The 26,911-nt window shown below is 35.9% G+C and overlaps 1 protein-coding gene across 1 annotated transcript; it reads right to left on the bottom strand.

Moving 5' to 3' along the window:
- Positions 1 to 796: 796 nt before the first annotated feature.
- On the bottom strand, positions 797 to 26,256 carry TMEM106B (transmembrane protein 106B). Its single transcript, XM_044246119.1, has 8 exons — positions 26,072 to 26,256; positions 21,981 to 22,202; positions 18,978 to 19,041; positions 13,696 to 13,855; positions 8,933 to 9,073; positions 8,627 to 8,676; positions 7,609 to 7,662; positions 797 to 6,661 (listed from the first exon to the last, which is right to left on the bottom strand). The coding sequence occupies exons 2-8, from the start codon at positions 22,198 to 22,200 to the stop codon at positions 6,523 to 6,525; spliced, it is 828 nt and encodes a 275-aa protein (XP_044102054.1). The 5' UTR covers positions 22,201 to 22,202; positions 26,072 to 26,256; the 3' UTR covers positions 797 to 6,522.
- Positions 26,257 to 26,911: the final 655 nt, after the last annotated feature.

Below are 26,911 nucleotides of genomic sequence, written 5' to 3'. Positions count from 1 at the left end.
GGCTGCACGTTGGTTTCAGAGGCCACTGAAGAAAAGCAGTCATGGACTGCATGTATTCTGTTCCCAACTAAGTTGTTATGTTCTGCTCCTTCTGTCTCTCTGCCAAATAAATAAATAAAATCTTAAAAAAAAAATTTTTTTTTTAAGTTCAGTTCAAGCAAAAAGTTTTGAGTTCAAAATCAAAACCAAAATCTTGTGATTGGATAATTCTTTTAAAAATTGTGACACATACAGAAGATAAGTTACCAAATGTCTGAATATGGAGGAAGAGCTGGAAAGTCCAGTGGGGCACTTGGGCTGAACACTGAAGAATAGGTAAGATTGAGGATTAAAGAAAGGGTCAAATAATTTTCTCAGAAAAAGGGAACACAATGAGCAAATCATGGATAATGGAAGGAACTATTTTCAAGGAATTGCAAACATCTCAATTTGGCTTGGACACAGGTGAGGGGCAATGACAGGGAAAAAGAATATGAATTTAGGTGTGGACAAACAATGAAAGGTTCTTAACACCAACAGCAAGGAATTGGGCTCTTTTTCAGTAAAATAATGACAGAGTAATAGCAATAGAGATTTCAAGTATGAAACAGGTTCCAGAGATATTACAGAGGTAGAACAGACAGCATTTGACAAAAGAATGAAAGCTAAGTGGATAAAAGAAAAAGAAATTAAAGATGATGCAAAAGTGGAATTCAGGTAAGAACTAAAAGGATCTGACAGCTTTAAGCTAACCAACTTTCAATATCTGCACTGATTTGTTTATGTCAAGGGAATTTTTAAAATAAGACCAAGATACTTGACTGATACAAATTTATTTTTCATGCTAAAATGTTTACAAATTTTATTCTGTCATACACAATTACAAGAGCAACGGTTACAAGTAATTAAAAAAATAGCATTTTGGGGCACTTCTATTCTTTTTACTAATATAAGCATGTTTTGTTACATGAACAGCAACAATAATTACAATTACAGAACTGCTCAACTTGGAACTTTAGTGTGTTATGATGGAAGCTAACATATGATAATAGCAAAGAGTAAGTGCCCAAGCACAGTCTGTCTTTCTGTATTATTCTTTATTCCACAATTAGAATCATGGATTAGAATCTACCCAGTAATGCCATCATTCAAATATGTGACCAATCAGATCAAGTCAGCAAGCATTTTAAATCCTTCTCCAAAATCTTACTTTAGTTCTACAAAGGAAACATACAACAAAACATAAGGCATAGCTCGCTGATATTTTATGCCTAAAACAAACCATTACATAATGAAATTATGCATCTTTTGTAACTTTGCATTTGTTCCATCTCACACAATAATTAAAAGATGAATAGTACTTACTTACAGCACTTAGAATCACCTGACCACAGCTGATACAGTATCTCCCAGACTTCTAGTTTCTAAAATTCTGGGGGAGGTGGGACAATTTGAATAGTAATAGTCTACATGGTAGTAATATTACCTCTTGGCCACTGGCCCAATACTAATCCTTTTTGTTTTTTAGTATATAAAATATGCTGAAAACATTTCTCTTAAATACATTTCAATTAATGTAATTAAACAGAAGGCAACAATTTCCTTCTAGAAGAGCTATTAAGCTATGAAAAACTTTCCAAATATTTGTTAAATTAATTTATGGAATATTTTTAGGGTCAACACAGGTATTTAATTTAGAGCCTGTGCTAAACATGTGTAAAAAGAACTAAAAACATGATCACACTCATTTTTTTAAAAAATGGAAACTACCATTTTCATCCCTATAGTAATTTTATAAATATATCACTTGCTTTAATTCAAAATAAGGATAAATTTCAAAAATCCACTGTGAAATTTACAGTCTCACTAAGCACAAAAATACACAAATATAAGTTCTAATCAGAAATTTCAGCTAAGTGAAAATTTTTACTTTGAAATAAGTAGATCTGGGATACAGAAGTAAAATTTTTGATCAAAGCACATCACAAATATATTGTTTTCATGTAAAAATAAATTTTTTTAAAGAAATAATGTTTAACAGTTTTTTTAACCCCATCTTCTCAAACACATATATTTTCCTTAAAATAAGTTTCAGATAAACATCTCATTTAAAATCTGATTTTATAAAAAAGAGAAATAAAATTTAATTATTCTTGGATGTAGTTGAGTCAAGTAGTTGCTGCTTCCAGATATTATGACCTAAAAATCATGACACTATGATAAGTAACCTTCTGTTTGCAATTATTGTGAAATTCAATTCATACTGCTTACTAATGAAGTCTGATGTATATTCGTAAATTTAAAATTTTCTCTTTTAAAAAGAAAGAAATCCTGTGTAACAGAGAAGTATGAATTTTAAAAACCTTAAAATATTGATAAACCATTTGTATCATACCAAAGATCTACAAAATAATAAAGTATCCTAATAGTATTTTTAAAAATACTATCAAAAACCTCAAACTCTTATATAGTAAGTGAAACAACCAACATATTTTTACAAACAAAACATTTTCGAAGGCTGGAAGGAAAACATGCTAATTGTAAGAGCAATGATGTTTGGGTCAATTCCACAGGTTTTGAATCTCAAATCTGCCACTTCCAAGTTTATGAATATATCTTAACTTCTCTAGAATTGGATCTCCTCAGATATAAAACAAGGGGCATTGTCAATATCTACTTTAGAGGGCGCTTCTGAGTAATAATCAGATAATGCACATAAGAAATTACTACAGTATCTGACACAGTAACTAATAAATATTTGTTATACTGAAGAGTGACTTACTTTGGGTTCAAGCACCTAACTATTTTATTAAATGAAATAGAATCATTATAAAGAATTATTTAAGAATTTTTAAAAAATTGGTATATAAGAGAGTTGGGGACATGCCCTGCAACAAAATACCCAGATCTGTACTGCAATAATGATACTTTTAATTGTGTTTTGGCAATCATTTTCTGTCTATTTAACACTGTACTGTATCACTGCCAAACTACAGATCTAAATTTAATTTTACTTTGTCATGAACTCTTACAGAAAATAATTATCTCACTGGCCTAAACAAACAAAAAGGCACAGAAAAACTGCTCACAAATAAAACCACATTTACAGGTTATGTACTATAGTAAAGATGGTTATCGAGCAATTTCAAGCAATTTTCCTGGTATCTATTTTTCACACTGTTCTTTTAAATCTCACATACGTTAATCTCTACTATTTATAAATAGACTACTCCAACAACCTATCAGCCATATTGTTACTAGAATGATCAAGGAGTATAAATTTTAACAGAAGAAATCAGCTATCAATTATGGTATACCAAAATATTGTACAAGGGCTCATTTTTCATTAGGAATATATCAGGTACCAAATTAAAGGTACCCAAATCTTAGCCCATCCATATTATTTTGATTGTCTATTAACTAAGTATATGTTGTCTCTGAGCTTTAATCATACTAACCTGAGTCAACAGGGCTTCCTAATGGACTCTTTTAAATGACAGAGCACATACATGAGATACTGAAAAACTAGGTTTGGCCCTAATAAAACTATTTACGAAGTATGTGATCTTCCACAAGTCCCTTAACTTCTCCATGCCTCTCCTTCCTCTTCTAAAAGATGAGGATCCTAGCACACCTTTGTCTGACTCATAGGACTAGAGAAATTATATAAAGAAAAACACATGGAAGAGCTCTAGAGAAGGGCATGTTAGATACATACAATATCAATACCCAGGGACTTTGTTCTAATACTGGATTTGGTTAGAATGACCAGTCTATTAAAAGTATAATTTAAGAGGAAATTATTCTTGAGAATATCAGAAAAAAATGTAACATCTTTACCATAGCCTTTGAATAAGATCTGAGAGCAGTTTTAAAAAATGTATTGGTTATCTACCCTATCACTATGTAAGAAAAAATTCACTAGACAGTGCTCATTCGTTCTTGCCTGTGTGTGTGTTCAATGGCTATAATTCTATCTCACCTGAATGTATTTTGGTAATTTTATTAATTTAAAGCCCGTTTTGTTCCAGGCTTATTCTGATAAGTTGCTTAAAAGTCTCTGGAAGTAGTCACAGATGATCCTTTTTTTTCCTCTACTACTGGTTTTCATTTATTTTATATTCTAGCCTTTTCTACCTTGTATTTCATGGAAAAGTAGGTATAATAAAGAGTTTTTAATTTAAAAAATGAAAAAAAAATACTCACAACTAAGTCACTGAAAGCAAATGTTCCCTCACTTCGTCTCCTCAGTAGGCTCCATACATGCACTCTAACAGGTTACCAGAACCACAAATAATAGAAAAATACATTTAATTTACACTACATACTTTACCAAGGTTAAAAGACACAGAGCAGAAAAATAAATCAGGATTGATTTCTCAAGGAGGCATATCTGAAGGATGATTTTGAAAAAACGAATGGTGATTCTGAAGTAAAATGGGACATGAGGACAAGGAGAGAACAACAGAACAGAATATGATAAAATTTTTTCAAATATTTTATGATTTTACACAGAGAGTCACTGGAATACTCTTATCTCTAGGTAGAGAGGTGACCCATCAGATGTATAGAAAGACTCGGAAGCCCTAAGATAAATGACTGTTGGCTAAAGTCACAGGATTAGAAATTTTGAGGGAAAAGAGGATCTAGATAATACTCATTAAAAGATGTCAAAAGACAGAGAATGAGGGAAAATGAAATGAGAATGAACTGAAAAATAACAAACAAACAATATATGAGGGAAGTGTGCAGCTTCAAGGAGAATGAGTAGTCAAAAAACAGAAGAAAAACACATTAAGATTGGTCTGACTAGTAGGTCTATAACAGATGTAATGGAGTGATTCTAATAGCAAAGATGGATGTGCTAGCAATGGACTGAGGTAAGACAAGCAGTAAAAAAAAAAAAGAAAGAAATTTGTGCGTCCCACCCATTTAAAATATTCACTCAGGAAAACATGGAGAAAATGATATGAAAGCTAAAGGGAGACCTGAGTGTTTCAAGGCAAAAAGGAGGCTTCATTCGCTCTAAAGTTAAAGTTTGTGTGTTACAGCTGAGAGAGTCCGACTGATAAAGACGTATGTTTCAGACCTAAGTTAGGCACTTTGGGGGACGGGGAACCTGACTTCTGTCACAAGGGAACAGAAAGAAATTAATCTCAAGCCACTTATTATTTATTTATTTATTTTTGGTATCACAGTCAGCCCCTACCCTCAGTGGTATTTATCTACAAGGTAATCAGAAACTTGTCAGGTGAAAAGGCAAGAAGGCCAAATGGAAAATGGTATTGAAAATATAAAACAGCAAAGTGAAAAAGTTAGTAATTTACACTTGAAAACAATTTTAAATAAAATCCAAAAGAAAAACTGAAAATTTTAAAATGTAACTGCTAGAGGCATGGTATCCATGTGATATGTAAGTTACTAAATTTTTAAAAAGGGTAATCCAGGTTTTATTTTGATACTGCCACCATCATTTAATGACCAAGATTTCTTGGATAACTTCTACCAAAGGCATGATTTCCTCCTTACAACAGGTATAAAATGGATGATGGGGGTGACTTGGGTACCTAAGAGTTGTGAAAAGTGTCTCCACAATTTGTTAGCATGAAAAGCAACATTAAAAAAAAGGTGGAGCATCAAAATACTTTATTTCAAAACTACTTTATGCCTAATCCCATATGCAATTGGAACCATACTCATATTCTATAAGTTTCTGAATTTCATTTTCCTGTCTTATTTTTAAGAGCAACTTACTCCACTTTGTACTTTATTTGACATTTATTAAAGCTGTATAAAAGCCATGCACAGTTTATTTACAGTATTGTACATTAACTATGTTTAAGGACTACACAAAAATTTCACAAAACTTACTTATATGGAAAGATATGTGAAATGGGGCTTTAAAAAATTTTAGGTACAGAATTTTGCAATGATTATTTTGGTTTCTAGTGTTATGCAAGCACTAGCTTAAAGTAAGACTGACAGAAACGTGCAAATGAGTAGAATTTCAACAAATGAAAAACTACAAATGTTCTAGCTAAAAGCTAAAATATCTTGAAATACTACTATGTAGCAATGGAAATTTATAAAACAAACCAAAAAAGGATTATTTTTTGAAAGTCTTTCATGAATAACAGGCTCTCAGTAATTTTCTATAAAAACATTCAGAAATAAAGTTTCTCAAATTCTGTTCATCATCAAAATTATGTTTCCAGTGGTGACTGAAGTTGTGAATTGTAAATAATTATTTACTGTCCCACATGGGAAGTCTCAATGTTATCCTTTGGGGAGAGGAGGAGAAGAAATCAACCGGCAAATTTAGATTCAAGTAAAAGATCCTGGTACAGATACCATGAACACAGAGTAGAGTGTTGCAATAATGTACAAGTCCGCATACTTTCAACTGTACCCCTACAATGGAAATGTAAACTTTAGGTTTGTTCAATTTAAGATCTCCTATTAGGAAGTAAGTACCTCATCCTTCAGAGTTCAGGAAAATATTAATAGGGATTTCTTCTTCTCCATTGGCAGCTCTTTCAGTTTTTACTGTTGTGGCTGAAGTACATTTAGATACTCAGACTGCCCCAACTGGTAAGTTGTGTTCCTTCCACAATCAACATACTGGTACCTCTCCTGCGATATCTGTTCAGAGTGTCCAAAGTATGTTGTTGTCACAGTAACTCTAAAAAAGAAAACAACAACAATAAAACTCAAATGGGGAGAAACATTCAACAGTTATATTAAAAAAGTCTTCCAAAGTGAGAATACTTTTATAAAACCAAAATTTTCTCCTGAGAGAGACTGATTAATGGTAACTTAATATTGTGGACATGAGCCTCTTGGGGACTACTTCCCCAACAGGTAACATAAATGCTGGTTTAGCAAGCCCTGCTCCAATAATTATACAAAACAAATATAATGTTTCCAGGACACTTATAATTAGACAAAAATATGTAAGTTCATTTCACTTTTTAAAATAATTATATACAGGCAGCTGCATGGCTCAGTCAGTTGAGCGTCTGACTCTTGGTCTTGACTCAGGTTATGATCTCATGGTTGTGAGATCAAGCCCTCCACCCAGCTCTGTGCTCAGCACAGAGTCTGTTCAGATTCTCTCTCCCTCCTGCTCACTCACTCTCTCAATCTCAAATATATAAAAAAATAAAATCTTAAAAAAAAATCATAGTTCTCTCATCACAGGAAAATCTAGTCAGATGTCAGTTAATGGCCCAAATACCAAGCCTATAATCTACAATGTTTTAAGGACTTTGAGTAACACCAAACTTTCAAACCAGTAATAGTACTTCTCATTACTTTTAAGGATTTTTTTTACCACAGGCAACAGAAAATTGGATGCTGCGCTCTGTTCTCCTCTCTAATCCACCCACTTCCACTTTCTAGCATTCTTGCAAGGTCCAGATTCACTACTTAGTGGCCATGTCATCCCTTACCTCTGAGCTCCACACTTTCTCATTTGTCAAGTGAAATAATATTTATTCATCTCATCACACTTTTGCAGGGTTTAAAACCCAAATGAACTGATATTTGTAAAGCTGCTGTATATGCTATAAGCCAATGTTATAAATCTAAAGTTTAAGAAAGAAAATCTCAAGAAAAACTGATACTTACTGCATCATGAGTACTATGTTATGCACTTTGATGGATATCAGTGTACAGAAATCACTGTTAAAAAGAAAAAACAATGTGAATAAATGCAGGCTATAATATTACAAATTTAAAATCATTTAATTATGATTCCTCCCATATTAGAGCTAACAGAGATACTATAAAGAAGATATAAAGTGGGGCACCTAAGTGGCTCACATGGTAAGCATCTGACTTGATTTCAGCTCAGGTCATTATCTCAGGGTCCTGGAATCGAATCGAGAGTCAGGATCCCTGCTCAGCAGGGAGTCTCTTGTCTCCCTCCCTCTACCCCTCCATGTCCACCCCTGCTTGTGCATGTGCTCTCTAAAATAAATAAATCTAAAAAAAAGAAGATACAGCATTTATTGATTGAACATTTTCTATACATCAAATAATGATAAATATTTTTATGACTTTTCATTCTAGAAACAGACATGCTTTCCTACTACAGCAGTTGTAGAGTTGTTTAAGACAGACTACAAATTATTGTCACTTTTTATTCACCTTTTGAAATTGTAGTGAACAGTCTGTTACTCAGAATTCTGTTAGCCTGATTATCAAAAGATGGTAAAAATTTATACTTTTTTTTTTTTTACTTAATGAGAGTCAATAATCAGACCCAAATGAAAAGCTTCAGAATTTCAAACCAACAAGAGTATTATAAAGTACTAGCACTTTTAGTTTTCCAATACTAAAAAGTCAATACATACTAAAGTGTATGAGAATACAGTTCTCAGAATAATTAGAAGGTGACATGGTATATTTGTCTTAATTCTGAAAAATCAGTAAAAAACAAAACTAGGTATATAGGTACATAATGCACATAATAAATATGATATATGTTGGCACAGGAGAACAGAAAGAGATCAGTGAGAGGCCGGAAATATTCCAAATGTGGTTTCTTGACTGCGAAGATGGCAGGTAATTCAGAAGATATCGATACACTTTATTCCTCACTTTATAATCTAATGAGAGAAGATTATTAAAAATCAAAACTTACTACATGTAACTCATTTCCTCTGCTATGACAGTAGGTACTGTATAATCAATCTGAAATGCAAAAAATGAAAGTAAGCCAATTGGAAAGAGGGGCAAAGCATCAACTATTTCAGACACCTTTCACAATTTCAAAGAGTTTAGAAATGTCTCCCTTTGCAAAGTTGCTTCTAAGACTTTCTCTTATACATGGAAGGGACACATGTCAAGGTCAAGTTTTTGAAGAAATTCTCCCCTCCCTCAAGTTAATATGAGAGACAAAGTCAAGACTCATTGAACTCCTGTGAAGTATTTCATGATGGAAGCTTACTTGTTTCATATCCAGTGGGCCAATATTGGTTATGTTGTTTAAGCGTGCCTTTCCGATAACTGTTTTTGAAAACTGAACTTGTGCAGTGATGTTTTCAACTTCAACAGAATAATAGTTATTGTTTGTTATATTTAGTGTGTTCTGCAAAAGAAACAAGACAGAAAATGTATAAGAATACCAAGTATGTATTCAAAATTAATTTTAAAAAGTAACTTCAAAAATTAAATAAGACTTCAGCTTTGGCCATGCTTCAGTTATTAGGAGGAAGAAAAGTATTGCCAAAAATAATATAGGACAGACATTAAATGAACTGATTATTTGATTTTATGATGAGTGCTATATTATGCTAATAATAAACATACAATTTAAAAAAACAGGCCCAGAAAATGTACATTATAGGAATATACAAAATGAATGTTAGACAATGTATTTGTGGCCTTAGCAAAAATTCTGTAACAATAATTTTTAAATTTCACCTAAATTTTTGCTAAATGTTAATATACAGGTATCTTTACAGACATTATCAGTAAGCTACTTCTTATTCTATTAAGTACAATATTAATGTTTTAATTTAAAACATTAAATAGTACTTTAAATAAATTTTGTTAAAAAGAATTGGTATTTTAACTTGTATAAAAGTAGAAATTTCCACTGGATTCCTTTGAAGAAGAAATAGGATAGATTCAAGTCTGTTTGTTGGAAAGAAATGGAGCTACATCATTTCTATTCTTACTAAGTGGGGGAACTTTTGCAATTCTAATTCATAACTATTATCTCAAATTATTTTAGAAAACAGCCAATGAAGAAAAAAATGTTAAGTCAAGAAACAACAGATAAAAAATAAAACATCTGAAACAGTCATCATGAAAGAATATCCACAGGAAGGGTGCATCATGAAAGAATATCCACAGGAGGGGTGCCTGGGTGGCTCAGTGGGTTAAGGCCTCTGCCTTTGGCTCAGGTCATGATCCCAGAGTCCTGGAATCGAGCCCCGCATTGGGCTGTCTGCTCAGCAAGAAGCCTGCTCCCTCCTCTCTTTCTGCCTGCCTCTCTGCCTACTTGTGATCTCTGTCAAATAAATAAATAAAATCTTAAAAAAAAAAAAAAAAGAATATCCACAGGAACTAAATGATAAATCTTAAATATTTGTAAGGCAGATTGTAATGGTTACTACCTATACAAAGAGTCCTTACAAACTAAAAAGACAAAGCCTTAAGAAAAAAAATAATAAAGCAAACAAGAGCAAAGCATATTGAAGAAATAAATCAAAACAGTACAAATATAAATGATGAGAAATCATTTAGAAATTACTTAGAAATTCTCAAATTCATTTAGAGTTGGGGAAAAGTTGTTTTAGTACAAAAGGAATATTGTTTTATATTCATTAAACTAGTAAAACCTATAGCAAGCAACAAATCCTATTGCTGGCAGGGATATGAGCAAAAGGGTCTATTTTTACATTCCTGGAAAACATGTGAAGTCTTGCAGCCATTCTGCTAAGGAATCTAGCAACAGCCATTAATATAAAAATAATGTATATCCTGTGACCTAGCAATCGTACTTGAGCATTTATCCTAAAGAAATAAAAACACTGGATGTTAATGACAACAGTGGCAAAAACAAACAAAAAAGACTGAAAATAAACCAAATGACCAGCTATAAAAATAATGACTGAATAGTATTAAAGCATATGCAGCCCATTAAAAAGAATGGATTAACTCTAAGCCAGAAAATTAGGAGAGATTTCTACAAGGAATTAACAAGTGAGAAAACCAAGATGCATAAAATATGTACATCTGAAAATAAGTATTAAGAAAAGCTAAATGTGGGCTTATAAATTAATATGAACATGGAGAAAGATGGAGAATGGCAATTATGGGGTAAGTGAAAAAGAGAGAAACAGTCTCAGTAAAAAAGGATAAAAAAAGAATATGCTAGCAATCAGTGATTTTTATGATCACATTTATTTATTAATCTAGTTATATGGAGAATTAAAATTCCATAATGTAGTAGAAATAACCTTTATCTAAATATATAAAAGTTTTCATCTACTTAGCTCTTAATACCCATGTCAATTTAACTTCTAGACACTATAGAAAAGGGATTGTTTATTTGAAGTCAATGGACCTTCTGATACAGGCCGAAGAATGGGATGCAGAAAAATCATGGACTCCTTTGTACATGCAAATAACGTTGGTATGTGTCTTTCTCTGAAGTGCCCATAGCTATTAAAGGGCTGATCAATAATGAAAAACTGGTTGACAACAAAAATACAAGAATTAGAAAAAGATGTATTGAGCATTAGAATTACAAAGAAACATTAAGACAGACCAAAAAAAAAGACAAAGTTTGGTACTATCAGACATTTTGTTGCTGAAAGCAGTGAGAATCCACTTAATCTGTAAGTCAAGAGACCACAATCATTAGCTTTAAAGTAATGATGATTTATTATCAAAAACCTTAAAATGATCTGTGATCTTTAGTTAGCAAATTTGTATTTAGGAATCTATCCTATAGCAATAACCTAAAATGGAAACAAAGTTTAAGTACAAAGATGTTTTCTGAATACTAGTAATAGCAAAATTAAACATCTATTAAGAAATGGTTGAGCAGGGGAGCCTGGGTGGCTCAGTGGGTTAAGCCGCTGCCTTCGGCTCAGGTCATGATCTCAGGGTCCTGGGATCGAGTCCCGCGTCGGGCTCTCTGCTCAGCAGGGAGTCTGCTTCCCTCTCTCTCTCTCTCTGCCTGCCTATCTGCCTACTTTTGATCTCTCTCTGTCAAATAAATAAATAAAATCTTAAAAAAAAAAAAAAAAGAAATGGTTGAGTAAATGGCAATACAGCCATATAGAAGACCATGAGGGCCCTTAACATGGGAAAATTTAGTGAGCTCTCAAGGTAAAATATCCACGTGTATATGAAAATATCTGGCTACATTTATAAATGTATATGTGTATACAAATGTATATATGCATTATTAGCAAATATATGTATATATTAATAGGTCTACGTAGTAGAAGTAAAAAGAGACATCAAAGGTGTCAAATGTATAATGGTAACATATTCATAAGCAGAAAGACAAATATTACTGTAACAGAGAAAGTAGTAAGAATGTCTATTTCTCATTTTAAGAAACAAAACTAATATTATATAATTCTGTTTTCCAAAATACTGACAGAGAACCTATGAAAAACTCAACCTTTTATCTCACAGTTTTCCAGTCAAACTTAATGTTTATCTAATATGATAATGCTATTTCTTAGCATTATGTTCAGTCTTTCTCAGTTAAATGTATCTCAAGAAAGTGGGAATTCCTGAATAATTACTGAACTATGATATTTACATCTTAACGCACTGATATATAAAAGTGAACATCACATGACTTTTATTATACATTTATAATATTTGATACTAAAACGAGTTCTGGAGATTGGCCAAAAAAATCTGGCCACTTTAAAAAAACTGTACACAAAGATGGGTGCCTGGGTGGCTCAGTGGGTTAAAGCCTCTGCCTTCGGCTCAGGTCATGATCCCGGGGTCCTGGGATCGAGCCCCGCATCGGGCTCTCTGCTCCGTGGAGAGCCTGCTTCCTCCTGTCTCTCTGCCTACTTGTCATCTCTGTCTATCAAATAAATAAATAAAATCTTTAAAAAAAAAAAAATTTTTTAAAAAACTGTACACAAAGAAAAATACATTCCTCATTCCAAATGGCTGTTAAAATGAGAAAAAACTCAACAGTAATTCTCTAGTCATATGAAATTGATTTACAATTAGCACTGTGGTGTTTTATGTACATGTTTTTTCCACAGATACTTTTTTTTTTTAAAAAGCCCTTAATCTGATTAACAACTTTTGGTGCTAAGCAATGAGAATAAATGGACCCATGGGAGTTCTTTCTTTCCTTCAATTAATGAGTAATTTCACTTTAACATACCATTTCTCTACACTCCTGTCCCTCCAAACCTCTCCCCTCAATTACAACTAGCTTTATCTCTACCTCCACCTCACGCATACGGTACCACCTCTGCAAAGAAAACCAACTCAAGTCCAGTATCACTCTTCCAAACAAACCACTGCCACACAGATGCACTCTGAGGCCTGAACCCATACATAATTGCTAATGGCATGACCAATACATGTTCCTTTTTAATAATTCAGTGGTTTGCAAACCATGCTTCTTTTCAAACAAATATTAACATATAAACAGGTAGACCTTCTCTGAGGTTTTTTTGTTTCCTGTTTTCAGGAGTGGGAAGGCTGTAGAGTACTAAAAACGAGTGTCCAGGAAAACACTGCAGGTATTTTCCCACATACTAATTTATATGAGAAATCAGTCTCTTGTACTTTAAACGCCATAAAGGAATAGTCTGTTAAAATGGCAAAAACTGTATTTCACCAAATATAAGGAAAAGAAAACGGTACATTTATCACATTTATAGAATCAACTATTTTAACATTTTGCTAGGAATTAGTTGGAGTCAAATGTTGAAAAGTAAACAGATTGTAAATGTTTTGGTTTTTTTTTGCCAGCAACTGTTTGTTTTACCATCTTAAAGGCAACTCCAAATGCTAAACAATTCTGTATATACAATTGCCAGTAATTATTATTTGCCATTTTCAGCAGAACCAGAAAATGATAGAGGATCAAAAGCAGACATACAGAAAGCAAACTGACCAGTGTCACATTTAATATTCTCTAAAGGGACAAAGGTGTATATCATAAAGGAATGCAGTCAAATATTTTTAATGTGAATTTGTACTTACCGTGATATTTAAATATACTGTACGCTTTTGAACATCATAACTGACGTATGCTGATTTTACGCCAATGTATTTCACGTCAATAGAGCGAGGGAAAAGGAAAAACACAGCCAATCCAGAAAGGAGCAGACAGACAAACACAGAAGCCATCACATACAGCTTTCTGAAAAGAAAAATGAGTATTGAAATACATATGCATCAAAAATTACATAATGAAACATTCAGAGAAGGTATGTTCAACTTCAATTTTTCCCGTTATACTAGCAGGAAAAGATATATAATTTTACCAACCTTTTACATTATAAAAGTATTTAGTTGGGTTGGATCTGGTCTATTACGTGTTAAAATGTTCTCCTTAAAAGATGTATGTTCCTTTTTGGAGACCGGGGTTTCAGGGTTACTGCACATACAACATTTACTGTGTTTCCTAAACCAGGCTGCACAGTGGAACTGGGGGAAAAGCTGGGGAACTTTATAAAATATGGATTTCAAGACTCCCTTCTAAATTCACTAAAGCAGAATTTTCACATGTGGGTTTTGCCATTATATAATTCCCTGAAGTGACTGCTCATCAGAACCTGTGAAGCCCTTAAAAACATAATGACATAACCACATGCCTCATCAATCTCATGAAGTCTCACTAAGACTTTGAGTCTCATCCCAAAGTATTTATGTACTCAGATTTAAAAATATTGTTTACATTAATCAACTCTGCTTTGATGATGTCGTTAAACTGTTTCTTGAAAATCAGAAAAGGGGATAATAGTATGCAGATATAAGAAAAGAAAAAACAAACTTTCCATGCTTTTCTACTCTTCTAACTGCCCTTGAAATGTAGTTCTTCTGTCTCTCCCTCTTTATTTCCAATCTCCAGAGACAAAAATTGCCTCTATCTACAAGTTTACCCTCAAAACTAGGGTTTCAAAATACAAATTTTCCTCGTTTCTCCACCAAGTAACTCTCAGTTCAAAGCCCAGAGCACCTTTGTTTCTTTCTTTCTAGGTCTGTGGAAATAATTTGAGTACTCCACACAATTCCCTATGAATTATGAGATTTTCCACAATGACTGGTGGAAACTATCCGTGGCCTCATGTGGGCTCTGAGGACTGTCCCCTTTGTTCCGTTTTGTGTAGTTCTTCCTTCAGCCTCCAGTACTTTCCTCACACATTATACACTGATCAGTACTCAGTGAAACACTCAAGGAGTACCCAATATAGCTCTCTATCCTCCTACACCTACCCAGTGTAGCTCTCCACCCTACTCTGACCTACTAACTCCAGTCTTGGACTCCTAGATCACCAATACCATGCATCTCCTCAGTTTAGGGGGACTGCTAAGCTCTGCCTGGATTCTTTCCATTGTGCTGTGCTCTGGTATCTTTTCCTAGACAGTAAGGTGGTATAATCCCAGGGCTTACCTCATTTGTTTTCCCTTTCTCTGTTATCACTGTTCTTGTACTGCCTGATGTCCACTATCTAGAAATATTACTTCACTTTATCTGTCCAGTTTTTTAGCTGTTTTAGATGGAAGAATGTATCTAGTCCCTGTGATGATCCCATCTTGCTTGGAAGAAAGAAATCAAATTTATTTGATTTTGTACTTTTACCCCTTAGTTTTTATGCTAAGAATCTTATCCCTAATGGCATTAGTATACACTTACTTACCTGGCTTTACGTGTAAGTTTCAAAATTACACTAACATTACTCCTAACAATGCAGCTTTTGAGTGCAGTTCAAACTTTTGTTGCCAACTTTGTCATTTAGAACACATCTTACTAGACACTGACAGTCAAAATGAAAATATTTTCAAGTCACTTAAAGTTATTCTTTCATCTGTACTTATGCCACCAACTAGATATAGTCAGAATCATTAGAATCATTTGTTTCAAACTTTAGGAATTTTTTTTTTTTTACTTCGGATTTTATCTTTTAAGTTCTATTTTTTAAAAACGTACTTCTAAACCCCAAATATAAATACATATACATACACATGATCATCTCACTTGCTTACCTATTCTCTCTTCCAAGTTCCCTCCCAAACTCTGAGAGTAATCATTTTATTAGTCTTTGGTTTATCAATCCACTGCTTCTCCCTCCTTCTCTGTATGCACGTGTGTTTTCAGATAAAAATGTACTCTGGATATCAACTCTAGTAAAATACAGAGTTCTTCCTCATTTCATTTTATCACATATAGATGTAGCATAACTTATTCTACCAGAACCTCATCACTGGCCATTTACATTATTTCTAGTCCTCTGCAATTACAGACACTGGCACACTGAGTAACTTACGTAAAAGCCGCTTACTATATTTGACAATTATCCTTAGAAAAAAATTTTCAGGGGCACCTGGGTGGCTCAGTGGGATAAGCCGCTGGCTTCGGCTCAGGTCATGATCTCGTGTCCCAGGATCGAGTCCCGCATAGGGCTCTCTGCTCAGCAGGGAGCCTGCTTTCTCCTCTCTCTCTCTCTCTCTCTGCCTGCCTCTCTGCCTACTTGTGATCTCTCTCTGTCAAATAAATAAATAAAATCTTAAAAAAAATTTTTTTCAAAGTAAAATTCCTGAGCCAAAAGGTAAATACATACGTAATTTTCCTAGATAACAACAAATTCCTCTTCACTAACAAGATATGAGTATGTTCGTTTCACACAGTACTGCCAACCAATTCACTGTCAAAATTTGGAGTTCTGCCTAATCTGACAGATAAGAAATGGTATTTCACTATTGTTTTAATCTGTTTTTCTCTTATGAGCAAGACTGAACATCTTCTCACATGTTTAAAGGAACTCTATTTCTCTTTTCTGGACTACTCGTTCATGGTATCTGTGGTAAGGTGCAGACATCACTTCCCAGTTTGCCATTTGTATTCTGGCTTCATTTAAGGTTTTGTTTTCATCTTGTAAAAGTTAATCTAGGTTTTGTCAAATTAATCTTTTCTGTCCTCACTGGATTCTGAATCCTACATGAAGTTTTTCCATCCTGAGATTATAGAGGACTTAAGCTCAATTTCTTGAACATTCATAACCATCTACTATATGTTTTATAATAAAGGGTCAGAACAACCTTTTTATAATCTTGTTTATTTTTTTTCTATGAATATTTAAATATGCTGCTCTACTGGTTACTTATTTGGAGTACTGTGGGTAAGAAGCTGGCCAATCTGATTTTCTGTCCCTTATAAATTAATTGATCCTTCTGCCTGGGGTCTTTCAAAGGGTTTTTCTGTTTTTTGTTTTTTTTTTTTGTTTTGTTTTTTTTTGCTTTTTACATTTGAAGTCCGGATATAATGTTTTGAAGATCATGGCATGTCTTTTCAATATGTAGGTCTATGTCTTGTTTCACTTGAGGAAGTGGTTTTGTTTTGTTTTTTTTTAAAGATTCTTTTTTTTTTTTTTTAATTTGTTAGAGAAAGAGAGCATAAGCATGGGGAGTGGCAGGCAGAAGGAGAAGCAGGCTCCCTGCTGAGCAAGGAGCCTCATGTGGGACTCCACCCCAGCACCCTGGAATCATGACCCGAGCTGAAGGCAGATGTTGAATCAACTGAGCAACCCAGGCATCCCCTTCCTAGCTTCACTGCTCAAAACTCCATCTTCTATTAAAATACAAAATTAACTGTTTTCTTTCTTTCTTTTCTTTTTTTTTTTTGGTAAGATGGCCTATATGTATATAGGAAGTGTTCTTGAACTGAATGTTTAGTATTTGTTCAGTTTGATTCCTTTGAATTTTCTTCAGGAGCTTCAATTGTATGAGTGTTCAATCTTTGCTTATGGTTACCTTACTTTTCGTTAATTTGTGTGTGTGTTTTCATTTCCTCCTTTGTAACTTCTCTTCCCTTTGCTATACTTTTCATGGTATCTATTTGCAATTGTTCTTCCGGTCTTGTCTCCATTTCTGAAATTAATTTTTCCTAATTCTTTCAGAGGTTCACGTCCTCATGTCTCTTTTCACATCCTCATGTTATTTAGTCATCTCATTTCTGAGCTTTTCAATTTCTGACTCCTGCAGTTCATAGCTTCTACAGTTTCAATTTCTTTAAGAACATTTATAATATTGGGTGCCTGGATGGCTCAGTGGGTTAAGCCGCTGCCTTTGGCTCAGGTCATGATCTCAGGGTCCTGGGATCAAGGCCCGCATCGGGCTCTCTGCTCAGCAGGGAGCCTGCTTCCCCCTCTCTCTCTGCCTGCCTCTCTGCCTGCTTGTGATCTCTCTCTGTCAAATAAATAAATAAAATCTTTAAAAAAAAAAAAGAACATTTATAATATTGTTAGTTTTCATGTTTTTCTGATATGTTTCTATGATCTATCTGCATTTTCAGTTTAACACTATCTTTGTATGATGCTTCGCTGCAATACTTGTCTGTTGCTCATCTTTAAATGAAATGTTTTTGTACTTTTAATAGAAGCTTCCATTTTAGGCGATTAGGATGAGCCAGGGTGGCCTTCCTAGCTTCACTGCTCAAAACTCCATCTTCTATTATAATACAAAATTAACTGTTTTCTTTCTTTCTTTCTTTCTTTTTTGTAAGATGCCCTAAATGTATATACACTTCTATAATTCTGAGATTCTCTCTCCAGTTTTCGAAACTTTTCTTCCGTTTTCCCTATTCTTTCCCTGTACAAAATGGATTCAGTCCCTCACAGGCTTTTCCTTAGGATATGTCTGTCCTATTACAATAGCTTTTGGTGAGTTTTCTTAAGGTCTTTGAGGATCAAGATGGTCAGTTCCTTCTGATCATAAGTGCCCTTAGTGGATCTCTCTGACCTTTTCTGCACTTTCTCCAAGGTGCAGCACACCAAGAGTCCTCCCATTTTGCAGGTTATCCAGAAGTATTTGCTGGAAGTGTTCTGAGTGGGATCTTTTGCTTTTGGGACTTGCATATCAGAACATTTGCTTTGTCTCAGAACTCTGAGGACCTTTAGCAGTTCTTTTTGTTTCCCTTCACAAATTCCACACAGCTGCTAACATGTTTTGATCCTTGCTCCATTTTTAATCTGGGGTAAGTAGGAGAACCTTAACACCCATTTTTAATGAAAATGTTTGTTTCCTACTACTTTTCTAGGTTTGTCTGTTTTAGTAAATAGATTTGAGAAGATTCAGATACTATGCCACTTTGAAGGCCTTATCCCAATCAGAAATCCTTCTTCTTTTAAATGACGTGAAGCATCGATGGCATAATTTAAGAACCTGATAACGTTTTTCATTTTAATAGTTAACTAGAGTGATTATATGTAATTTGAAAAGCAGAGAATACCCCCCAAATTTGCTATTTTCTTATCATCACTTACGTCCTTCTTGGCCTTAATCTCTGATCGCTATATGGAATCAATGCCACCAGCTGGTTTTCTTGCCCTAAAAGTAAAAATAGGTTTAGAAATTTATTAATATGATTAATTAAAATATAGTGGCTTTCTATCCAAGTCTGGTTTAGAAGGACCAGAATACCATCTAGCTCTCATCTCTCTGGTAAACTGCTCAAAATTTTCAAAAATTATCTAACAGACACTAAATTCCAAAACAAATAATGTAATTTTCATAGCTTGATATCTACTTATGAATACAAATAATACAAAGAATGAGAAAGAGTAATGACTTTACTGAAAAAGATCTCAAGAGGCTCAGCTTTCAGGACATCTGAATGTACCAAAACTTCTTCCACTACTATTTCCTGCTTAGATTCTGATTTGGTTACCTGGGTAAGAGCAAAAGAAGTATCTGCTACCTCTGTGTCCTGAAATCCTTTGCCCTATACTCCTTGAAAACGAAAATCAATACATAACACGTCTCATGCTTCAAAAGCCCATACAAAATGAGGCTTCCACAACTCAAGTCACACATCTTTTATTTCTTGGGTTAGGCTATATCCATATACTTTAATGGATACATAGATCTTTAATAAACCAATTCTGCAATCTTATCAGAACTTTTAAAGCTTCCTATAATGTTTCCATTATTCCTCCCTGCCCCTTCTACAAGTCTCCACTCATTTACACTACCTCCCCACACCCACAAATAAATATATGTTATGTACGTATGTCTCTCTCCATATGTACATGTATCCTGTCTTATTTGATGGTATTCATTTGACTAAACTATAATCCTGCTTATTAAAAGCAACCTTTTAGTTACCATGCTGATATAGCTAAATGTGGATACATAAAAACATGCAACTATGCTCACTGGCCTCGTTTCGATCACTAATCTCAAGTGGCCTTTAAAGATGTCAACCATCATACAATTTTCCTAGTTCACACTCTCAATCTGACTCTCCAAAACCACAACTTTATAACTTCAACTCTCGCTTCAAATCTCCAATACCTTCTTCCCTATCCTCACTCTTAGCTCATGATGGGGCAAACAGGAAAGAACTTCCACAAGTTCCCACTACCACATCCACTCACCTTACCTGTTTCTGTGTCCATATACTCTACTTCCCTACTACAAAGCCTAAACTGCAGATGCTCCTCTATGAGAACAGCCCCCTGCACTTGTGCACTACATCTAATAATTCCCCCATCTCCTACACTGTTTTTTTCTTCTCTATGGATTATTTTCATCAGCATACATATTATTCCCTCTATCTTAAAAAAAAAAAAAAAAATCCCTTTCCTGACCTCACAGTGCCCTCCAGCTACCATCTTTCTTCTTCCTTATATATACAGTAAAACTCCTCAAAATACCTATTTTCTCACTATGTAACTTCACTCCTCCTATACTCTCTTGATCCCACTCTGTACATGTTATACATGCTTATGCAACTCACCAAGCTGTTCTTTTGAAAGTCTCTAGTGGTCTCCATGTACATCACCAAACCCAATGGTCAGTTCTCAGTCCTTACATTACCTGATCTGTTGGTAGCATCCAACAGGTCCTCACTCTCTCCTACTAGGTGCACTGTCTACATCCATTTCCAGGACACCAGAGACCAAAATTTCCTCCTTCTACTATAGCTGTTTTTCATTGTCTTTGCTAAGTCTTTCTCAAATCACTGACTTTGAAATGTCCCAGTGCCCCCAGGTTTGGCACTAGGGTGTCTTTTTTTTTTTTTCTATTCACACTGATAAGCTTGGTGCTCTAATCCAACTCAGCTTCAAGTAACCACCTGTATTTGGATGACTCCAGCTGAGGGCTTGCACCTGAATTCCAGACACTTACTGTAACTACTTATTAAACATATCCACCTAGATGCCAAATACGCATCCCAAAACTTTTATCTCTAAAACAGAGTTCTTGATCTCTCACCAGAAGACACATACAAACCTGTTCTCCATCCTAATAAACAGCTACTCCATTCTTCCAGCTGTTCAGACAAAAATACTTCCAGGGTCATCCTGATTTCCTACTAACCACAATCCATTTCCAGGCTGCTAAAAAAAGTCTATAGGCTGTACCTTAAAAATACATCCAGATTACTAGAATAGTCCTTTTTTCCCTCCTCTGAGCCAGAGGCACTAATCTTTTTGCCTAAAAGAATCCTTTCATTCTCTGAAAAGATAATACCATCACATTCAAAGGCCAACTCATAAATAAACTTCCCTAACCTAAGGCATTTTTTTAAAGAAACTGGTATAAACTGATCTGTCTTCCCTTGTCACTTTGTCCTTCCACTTTCTGCAGGAATACCTATCAACTTCAACCGGTAAATAAGAATAACACAATAACACAAAGTATTTGTATTATTTCCATTGTTTCCACTTCTACTGAAGTCTGTCTAGCCTACAAACTGCACATGAAGATCATTCCCTTCTGAATTTCCCTATGATATGCCACAAACTGATTTTCCCCCCTACATGGCCCATCTTCATTTATCATCCCTCTTCATGTAGTTCCTCCTAAGAATAACTAACCAACTAACTAACTGGGCCATGACTAGCTTCTTACTATTCTTTAGATAATGAATTAAAAATATTAGGTCACCAAATTACTGAAATTGTTCCCAAAACCCAACATGTGATTACCACCTCTACTGATTCCCAATAGGTCTAAAAAATTTCAGTCAAGACATATTGCATATCTGCTATTGCAGGTGGGAAAGAAAAAAGTACTAGAGGTAGACTGGTGGTTTTCATTACTGCTTTAGGAACCTTAAGATGTTTCTGGTCTTTTTTTCTAAATGTTTATATTTACTTCTTTGTATTTCTTTAACTGAAGATAACTAATATACAGTTTTCACTTCAATTCTAAAAGACTTCGAAAACACAGAGGGTTGTGCTTAGATCTATGGGTTTTATATTATTTGTGTGAATGCCTGGAATTACTCTTTAAAGGAAAAATAACACAGTAACACATACCCCTAGGAATTCTTCCTGTTCCTTGACAAGTGGGACAAGTGACACTATCTCTTCCTGTAAATTCCACATATGGAAACTGAGAGACATCTCCACCTCTTCCATCTTCATTATGGACTTCATTATTAAGCAGTCCATTCCTCATGTTTTCAGTTGATGTGACTCCATCATAAGCATCTTCTTTATTTGAATGCAAAGGCAAATGTGAAAAAGACTTTCCCATGTCTAAAGAAAAAGAAGAATCTTACAGTAAATTTCAGGAAAAAAATATACTCAAGAACATTATGAGATTTTTATAACAACCTAATTTTATGAGATTTTAAAATATGAGATTTTATAACAACCTAATTAATATAGAGCAAACTTCACAGGAATATTCAAATTACTTTCTGATTAGAATTAATTATATTTAATCAAAGTAATATCTGAAACAAGGGATCCCAAAGTCCAAAGTATTTTTTTTTTTTTAAGATTTTATTTATTTATTTGACAGCGAAAGAGAGATCACAAGTAGGCAGAGAGGCAAGCGGGAGGGGGGGGGTGGGTAAGGGAAGCAGGCCCCCTGCTGAGTAGAGAGCCCAATAAGGGGCTGGATCCCAGGACCCTGAGATCATAACCTGAGCTGAAGGCAGAGGCTTAACCCACTGAAGTACTCAGGCGCCCCCCTCCAAAGTGTTTTTCTAATAAAATATTATAAATGATATACCAGACTTGTGATGAGAATAGGCTTTCAAACATTAAAATTTTACAAGTCTATACTTTTTTAGGGTTCTCTGAAAATAAAGTGGGCTTCGCTTTTCTTAGAATAAGACAAAAACATAAAACAAAAACATATTCTATCTTTAAACCAATTAGTGCTAAAGCTAAAGTTGGTTTAGGCAAATTATGATTACTTATTGTATGTATCACCAGGCAAGTTCGAAGACTTCAATTACCTCCCATTAAACCTCAGTCTGTACTTTCTAATTGATTAAATTCTTCTTTCCTGCTTATCTCTAAAACGCAGGCCAAAGATACTGAGGGCAAAGCATCCCATAAAGGGAGGCAACCAAGCCCCTCAAGCAGTAAGGGGCCAGCAGGACTGATGCCAAGACAATGGTGGATCTGACCTTTACCACCCACCTACATGTACCCATCCAGTTTCGTCCCACATTTTCCTTATAAAAACTCAAAAGTATTTTCTGCACTTTGGAGACAGTATTTTGAGACCTCAGTCCGCCATCTTCCCCATGTTGGCCTCACTGAAATAAATTCCTTTCTTATTTCACCACCACCCCTTTCTCTGCTTTTGGATTTTTGTCAGTGGTGAGTGGCTGAACCTGGTCTGTTTGGGACTCCTGGAGCCAGGTTTCCTTGGGCCTAACCCCTGGTTACAAGTTCAAAGCAGTAAGTTTCAGTCTGTTAAAATTCATGCCCCTTTGTGATAAATAAAATCCACAATTCTTCTCATTCTCACATTTCTAACCTTAACATTTAAAACATAAACAACTCAAAACCAAATCCTGCATTTTTTTCATTCAACAGTTGGCACACTTAAAATTATGAAATTAATATTCAAAGATATTTAATAATTCACCAATACAAAGTAGTAAAACTTAGTACATTAATTTCCAAAATTTTAGTATGATGCTATCAAAAATAACATGGATAAAATTTAAATTTATATTTAATATAAATTTAAAACCAAGTAAGAATAGGTAGTAGTAGTACCTATAAATATCATACCTATAGCAAAATAACCTCTGCAAGGAGGTACTGCAATAGCACTGCAGTTGCGATTTGTTTTAAAGATTTTATTTATTTATTGGACAGAGAGAGATCACAAGTAAGCAGAGAGGCAAGCAGAGAGAGAGGAATGGAAGCAGGCTCCCTGCTGAGCAGAGAGCCCAATTTGGGGCTCGATCCCAGGACCCTGGGATCATGACCAGAGACGAAGGCAGACACTTTAACTCACAGAGCCACCCAGGAGCCCCGAGTCATACAATTTTAAGGATGAAAAAGAACTTAAAAGTCATATAATCCAACCTGCTGATATTGTGAGAGAAAATGAATAAAACATTTAAACATTTAAAAACATTTCTTCTCTTCCTAAATTTGACCATGCATCTTTTATCAGTTCCTAAAAATGGATTATTATATAGACATTCATACAAAGAGATGAGCATTTCTTTTAAAGATTTTTTATTTTATTTTATTTTATTTATTTATTTGAGAGAGAGAGACAGTGAGAGAGAGCATGAGCGAAGAGAAGGTCAGAGAGTGAAGCAGACTCCCCATGGAGCTGGGAGCCCAATGTGGGACTCGATCCCGGGACTCCAGGATCACGCCCCGAGCCGAAGGCAGTCGTCCAACCAACTGAGCCACCCAGGCGTCCCGAGCATTTCTTTTAAAAATTCTAACTGAGGGACGCCTGGGTGGCTCAGGTGGTTAAGCTTCTACCTTCTGCTCAGGTCATGATCCTAGGACCCTAGGATCCAGTGAGTTCCGAGTTCCACATGGGGCTCCTTGCTCTGTGGGAGCCTGTTGCTCCCCCTACTTGTGCACTCGCTCACTCTCTGACAAATAAAATCTTTTAAAAATTAAAAAACAAAAACAAACAAAAAAGCCCCTCAATGGGGTGCCTGGGTGGCTCGGGTCATGATCCCACCGTCCTGGGATCAAGCCCAGCATCAGGCTCTCTGCTGGGGGGGGGGGGAGGGGAGGAGCGGCTGCTCCCCTTCCCCCTACTTGTGATCTCTCTCTCTCTCCCTGTGTGTCAAATAAATAAATAATCTTCTAAAAATTTAGAAATTCTCAGTGATTTGAGTAAGGAAAACTGACAATAATTCAAGTCATACTGGAGTAACAAGAAAAGTTCACTTTTTAATACTGGCATGCCATCGAAGTGTTGGGGATCATTCAAACATAGTGTAAACAGGAGGATAAAAAAATTATACAACTAGCAGACAAATATAAAAGTGTAGAATGATGAAGATGCTTATTTTTACAATTTTATTATTAAAAATCTCCATATACATTGTACAGGTTAAATTTAAAAACAAATGAGCTTGTAACTTTTGCAAATGCATTATCTTCTCTTGGTTTGTCTAATGACATTAAGTCCAAGCCAAACCAACACATGCCAGTCACAGGTGGTTCAGGGGTGAATTAACATCACTCTCCCCACACAATGACTTATGTGAAATATCAGTTGGACAGGGACTGAGCGCCTCAGCAGTGTGGTGACAGAAGCATCCTTTCTGGAATTCAGTTAACACACGAGGGTAAAATGCATCCCACTAGAATGCTTTGGTGGGGGGATGAGGAGACACAAGGCAAGATCAAGTGGCTCTCAGTCTGGACCTGTCTTCTATGTGTATCTAACAGTTGTCTTGATGAGTCTGCCTTTAACAGGTGTTTCAGCAAGGCTAACTGACTAGCACCAGACTTCGTCAGATACCCCCCACCCTCCCTACCGGATTTTCCTCACAGTGTAGAAATATTTAGCCACTTCTATTCCTGGACACTCGCTGGTTTGTTTATCATTAGGTGCTAAACCCCCTTCTCTTCCCTGTATTCAATGTTTTTTATCATAATTTCCTACTGAAAACCCAACATGGATCTAAGCAAGAAGAGATTAAAAAGAAAAAAGAAAAAAGTACAGCACTCCATCCAATTTAAATGGGTCACTATCTTCTGTGATAACGAAGAAAGCGAGCACCATTCCTAAGCTACATAAACAAGACTGGGTACACAGCCTACTCTGTAAAGGTTAAAGATAAGATCAAGGGAACCGTGCGAGAAAACTCAAGAAAAGCAAAACCAGGGGCCACCTGGCTGTACAAGGTGTGGGGGCCTGGATCAACCTTACGCTCTGGGCTTGGGCCAAAGCCTAAAGCCCCATCGGCAAGAGGCTGGACCCCGGTAGGAGGTGACACAACAACCAACAACGCCATCAGCCAACCCTGAGCGGCTCCTCGGTGCCCGAACTGGCCCAGCTCCCCTGCGGCCTCTCCGCCTGTAACTCCCCGTCCCTCTCCGCTCTTTCCAAGGCGCCGCCGCTCAGTTCCACTCCAAAATATGGACCGAGGGGCTGCGCGTCCGGGGTTGCTCACCAACACTCGGGTCGCTGCGCAGTCCCGAGCTGCTCCGGAGCCCACAGGCCCGAGGACAGGGTCACGGGGTCTGCCGTCCGGATCGCGGGGGCTGGAGCGACAGGCCTACGAGCGCCGGGGCACCGCGGATTCGGGGCGGGGGAGGGGCGGCAGGACGACAGCATCAGCTGAGGCCAAGCGCTGCTGCAACCTGCGTCCGCACCTGCGCAGAGCGCTGTCGTAGGAAGTGAGTGACCTAGGAGCGTGCACTACGCATGCGTCCTCCCTCCGCTCGGCTAAATCCCGGAAGCGCAGCGGTTGTGACTGTGCACTCTCCGGCTTTTGTTACCTAGGTCTCTCAAGACTTAAAGGTAAAAGTCTAGCCCTGGAAAATTTAAAAGCAATAGTACCACCTTTTACCCCTCCCCTATTAGGCCTTTTCCTTTTGCAAAGGAGGAAAAAATATTTGCCGTCTAGTCCGGGCTGTGCTAGTCGTTGCTCATGCTGGCGATGCTGGGAGTAGGATGAACTGGTTGGTAGACGCGGGTTTGGCAGCTGAAAATTCAAATCGTTTAAAATTTAGAACCTCTTGCCCGGTAGAAGGAAACCCAGCGCGGCAGGAGCCGTGTTTTGGGGAATTTGTTTTGCTTTACTTTGGTTTTCCTTCTGTGTTTTGCACATGGGTCACCATCTTCCACCCCTGTGCCCTTAACTCAGTGGTTGCAGCCGTAGGAGATCCCAGCTCAAATTCGTTCAGAGAATTTTACGTTTAATTATATTAGCTATTGTTACAATCACGGTCACAGCATGCGTAGTAACCAAGGAAGGAAGTAATAGTACTTTATTTCTCTTCTAGCGGGA

The sequence above is a fragment of the Neovison vison genome, chromosome 4 (assembly GCF_020171115.1).
Source record: "Neovison vison isolate M4711 chromosome 4, ASM_NN_V1, whole genome shotgun sequence".
NCBI classification, from domain to species: domain Eukaryota; kingdom Metazoa; phylum Chordata; class Mammalia; order Carnivora; family Mustelidae; genus Neogale; species Neogale vison.
Note: the sequence above shows the minus strand (reverse complement) of the source record. Positions and strands in the feature narration are given on the sequence as shown.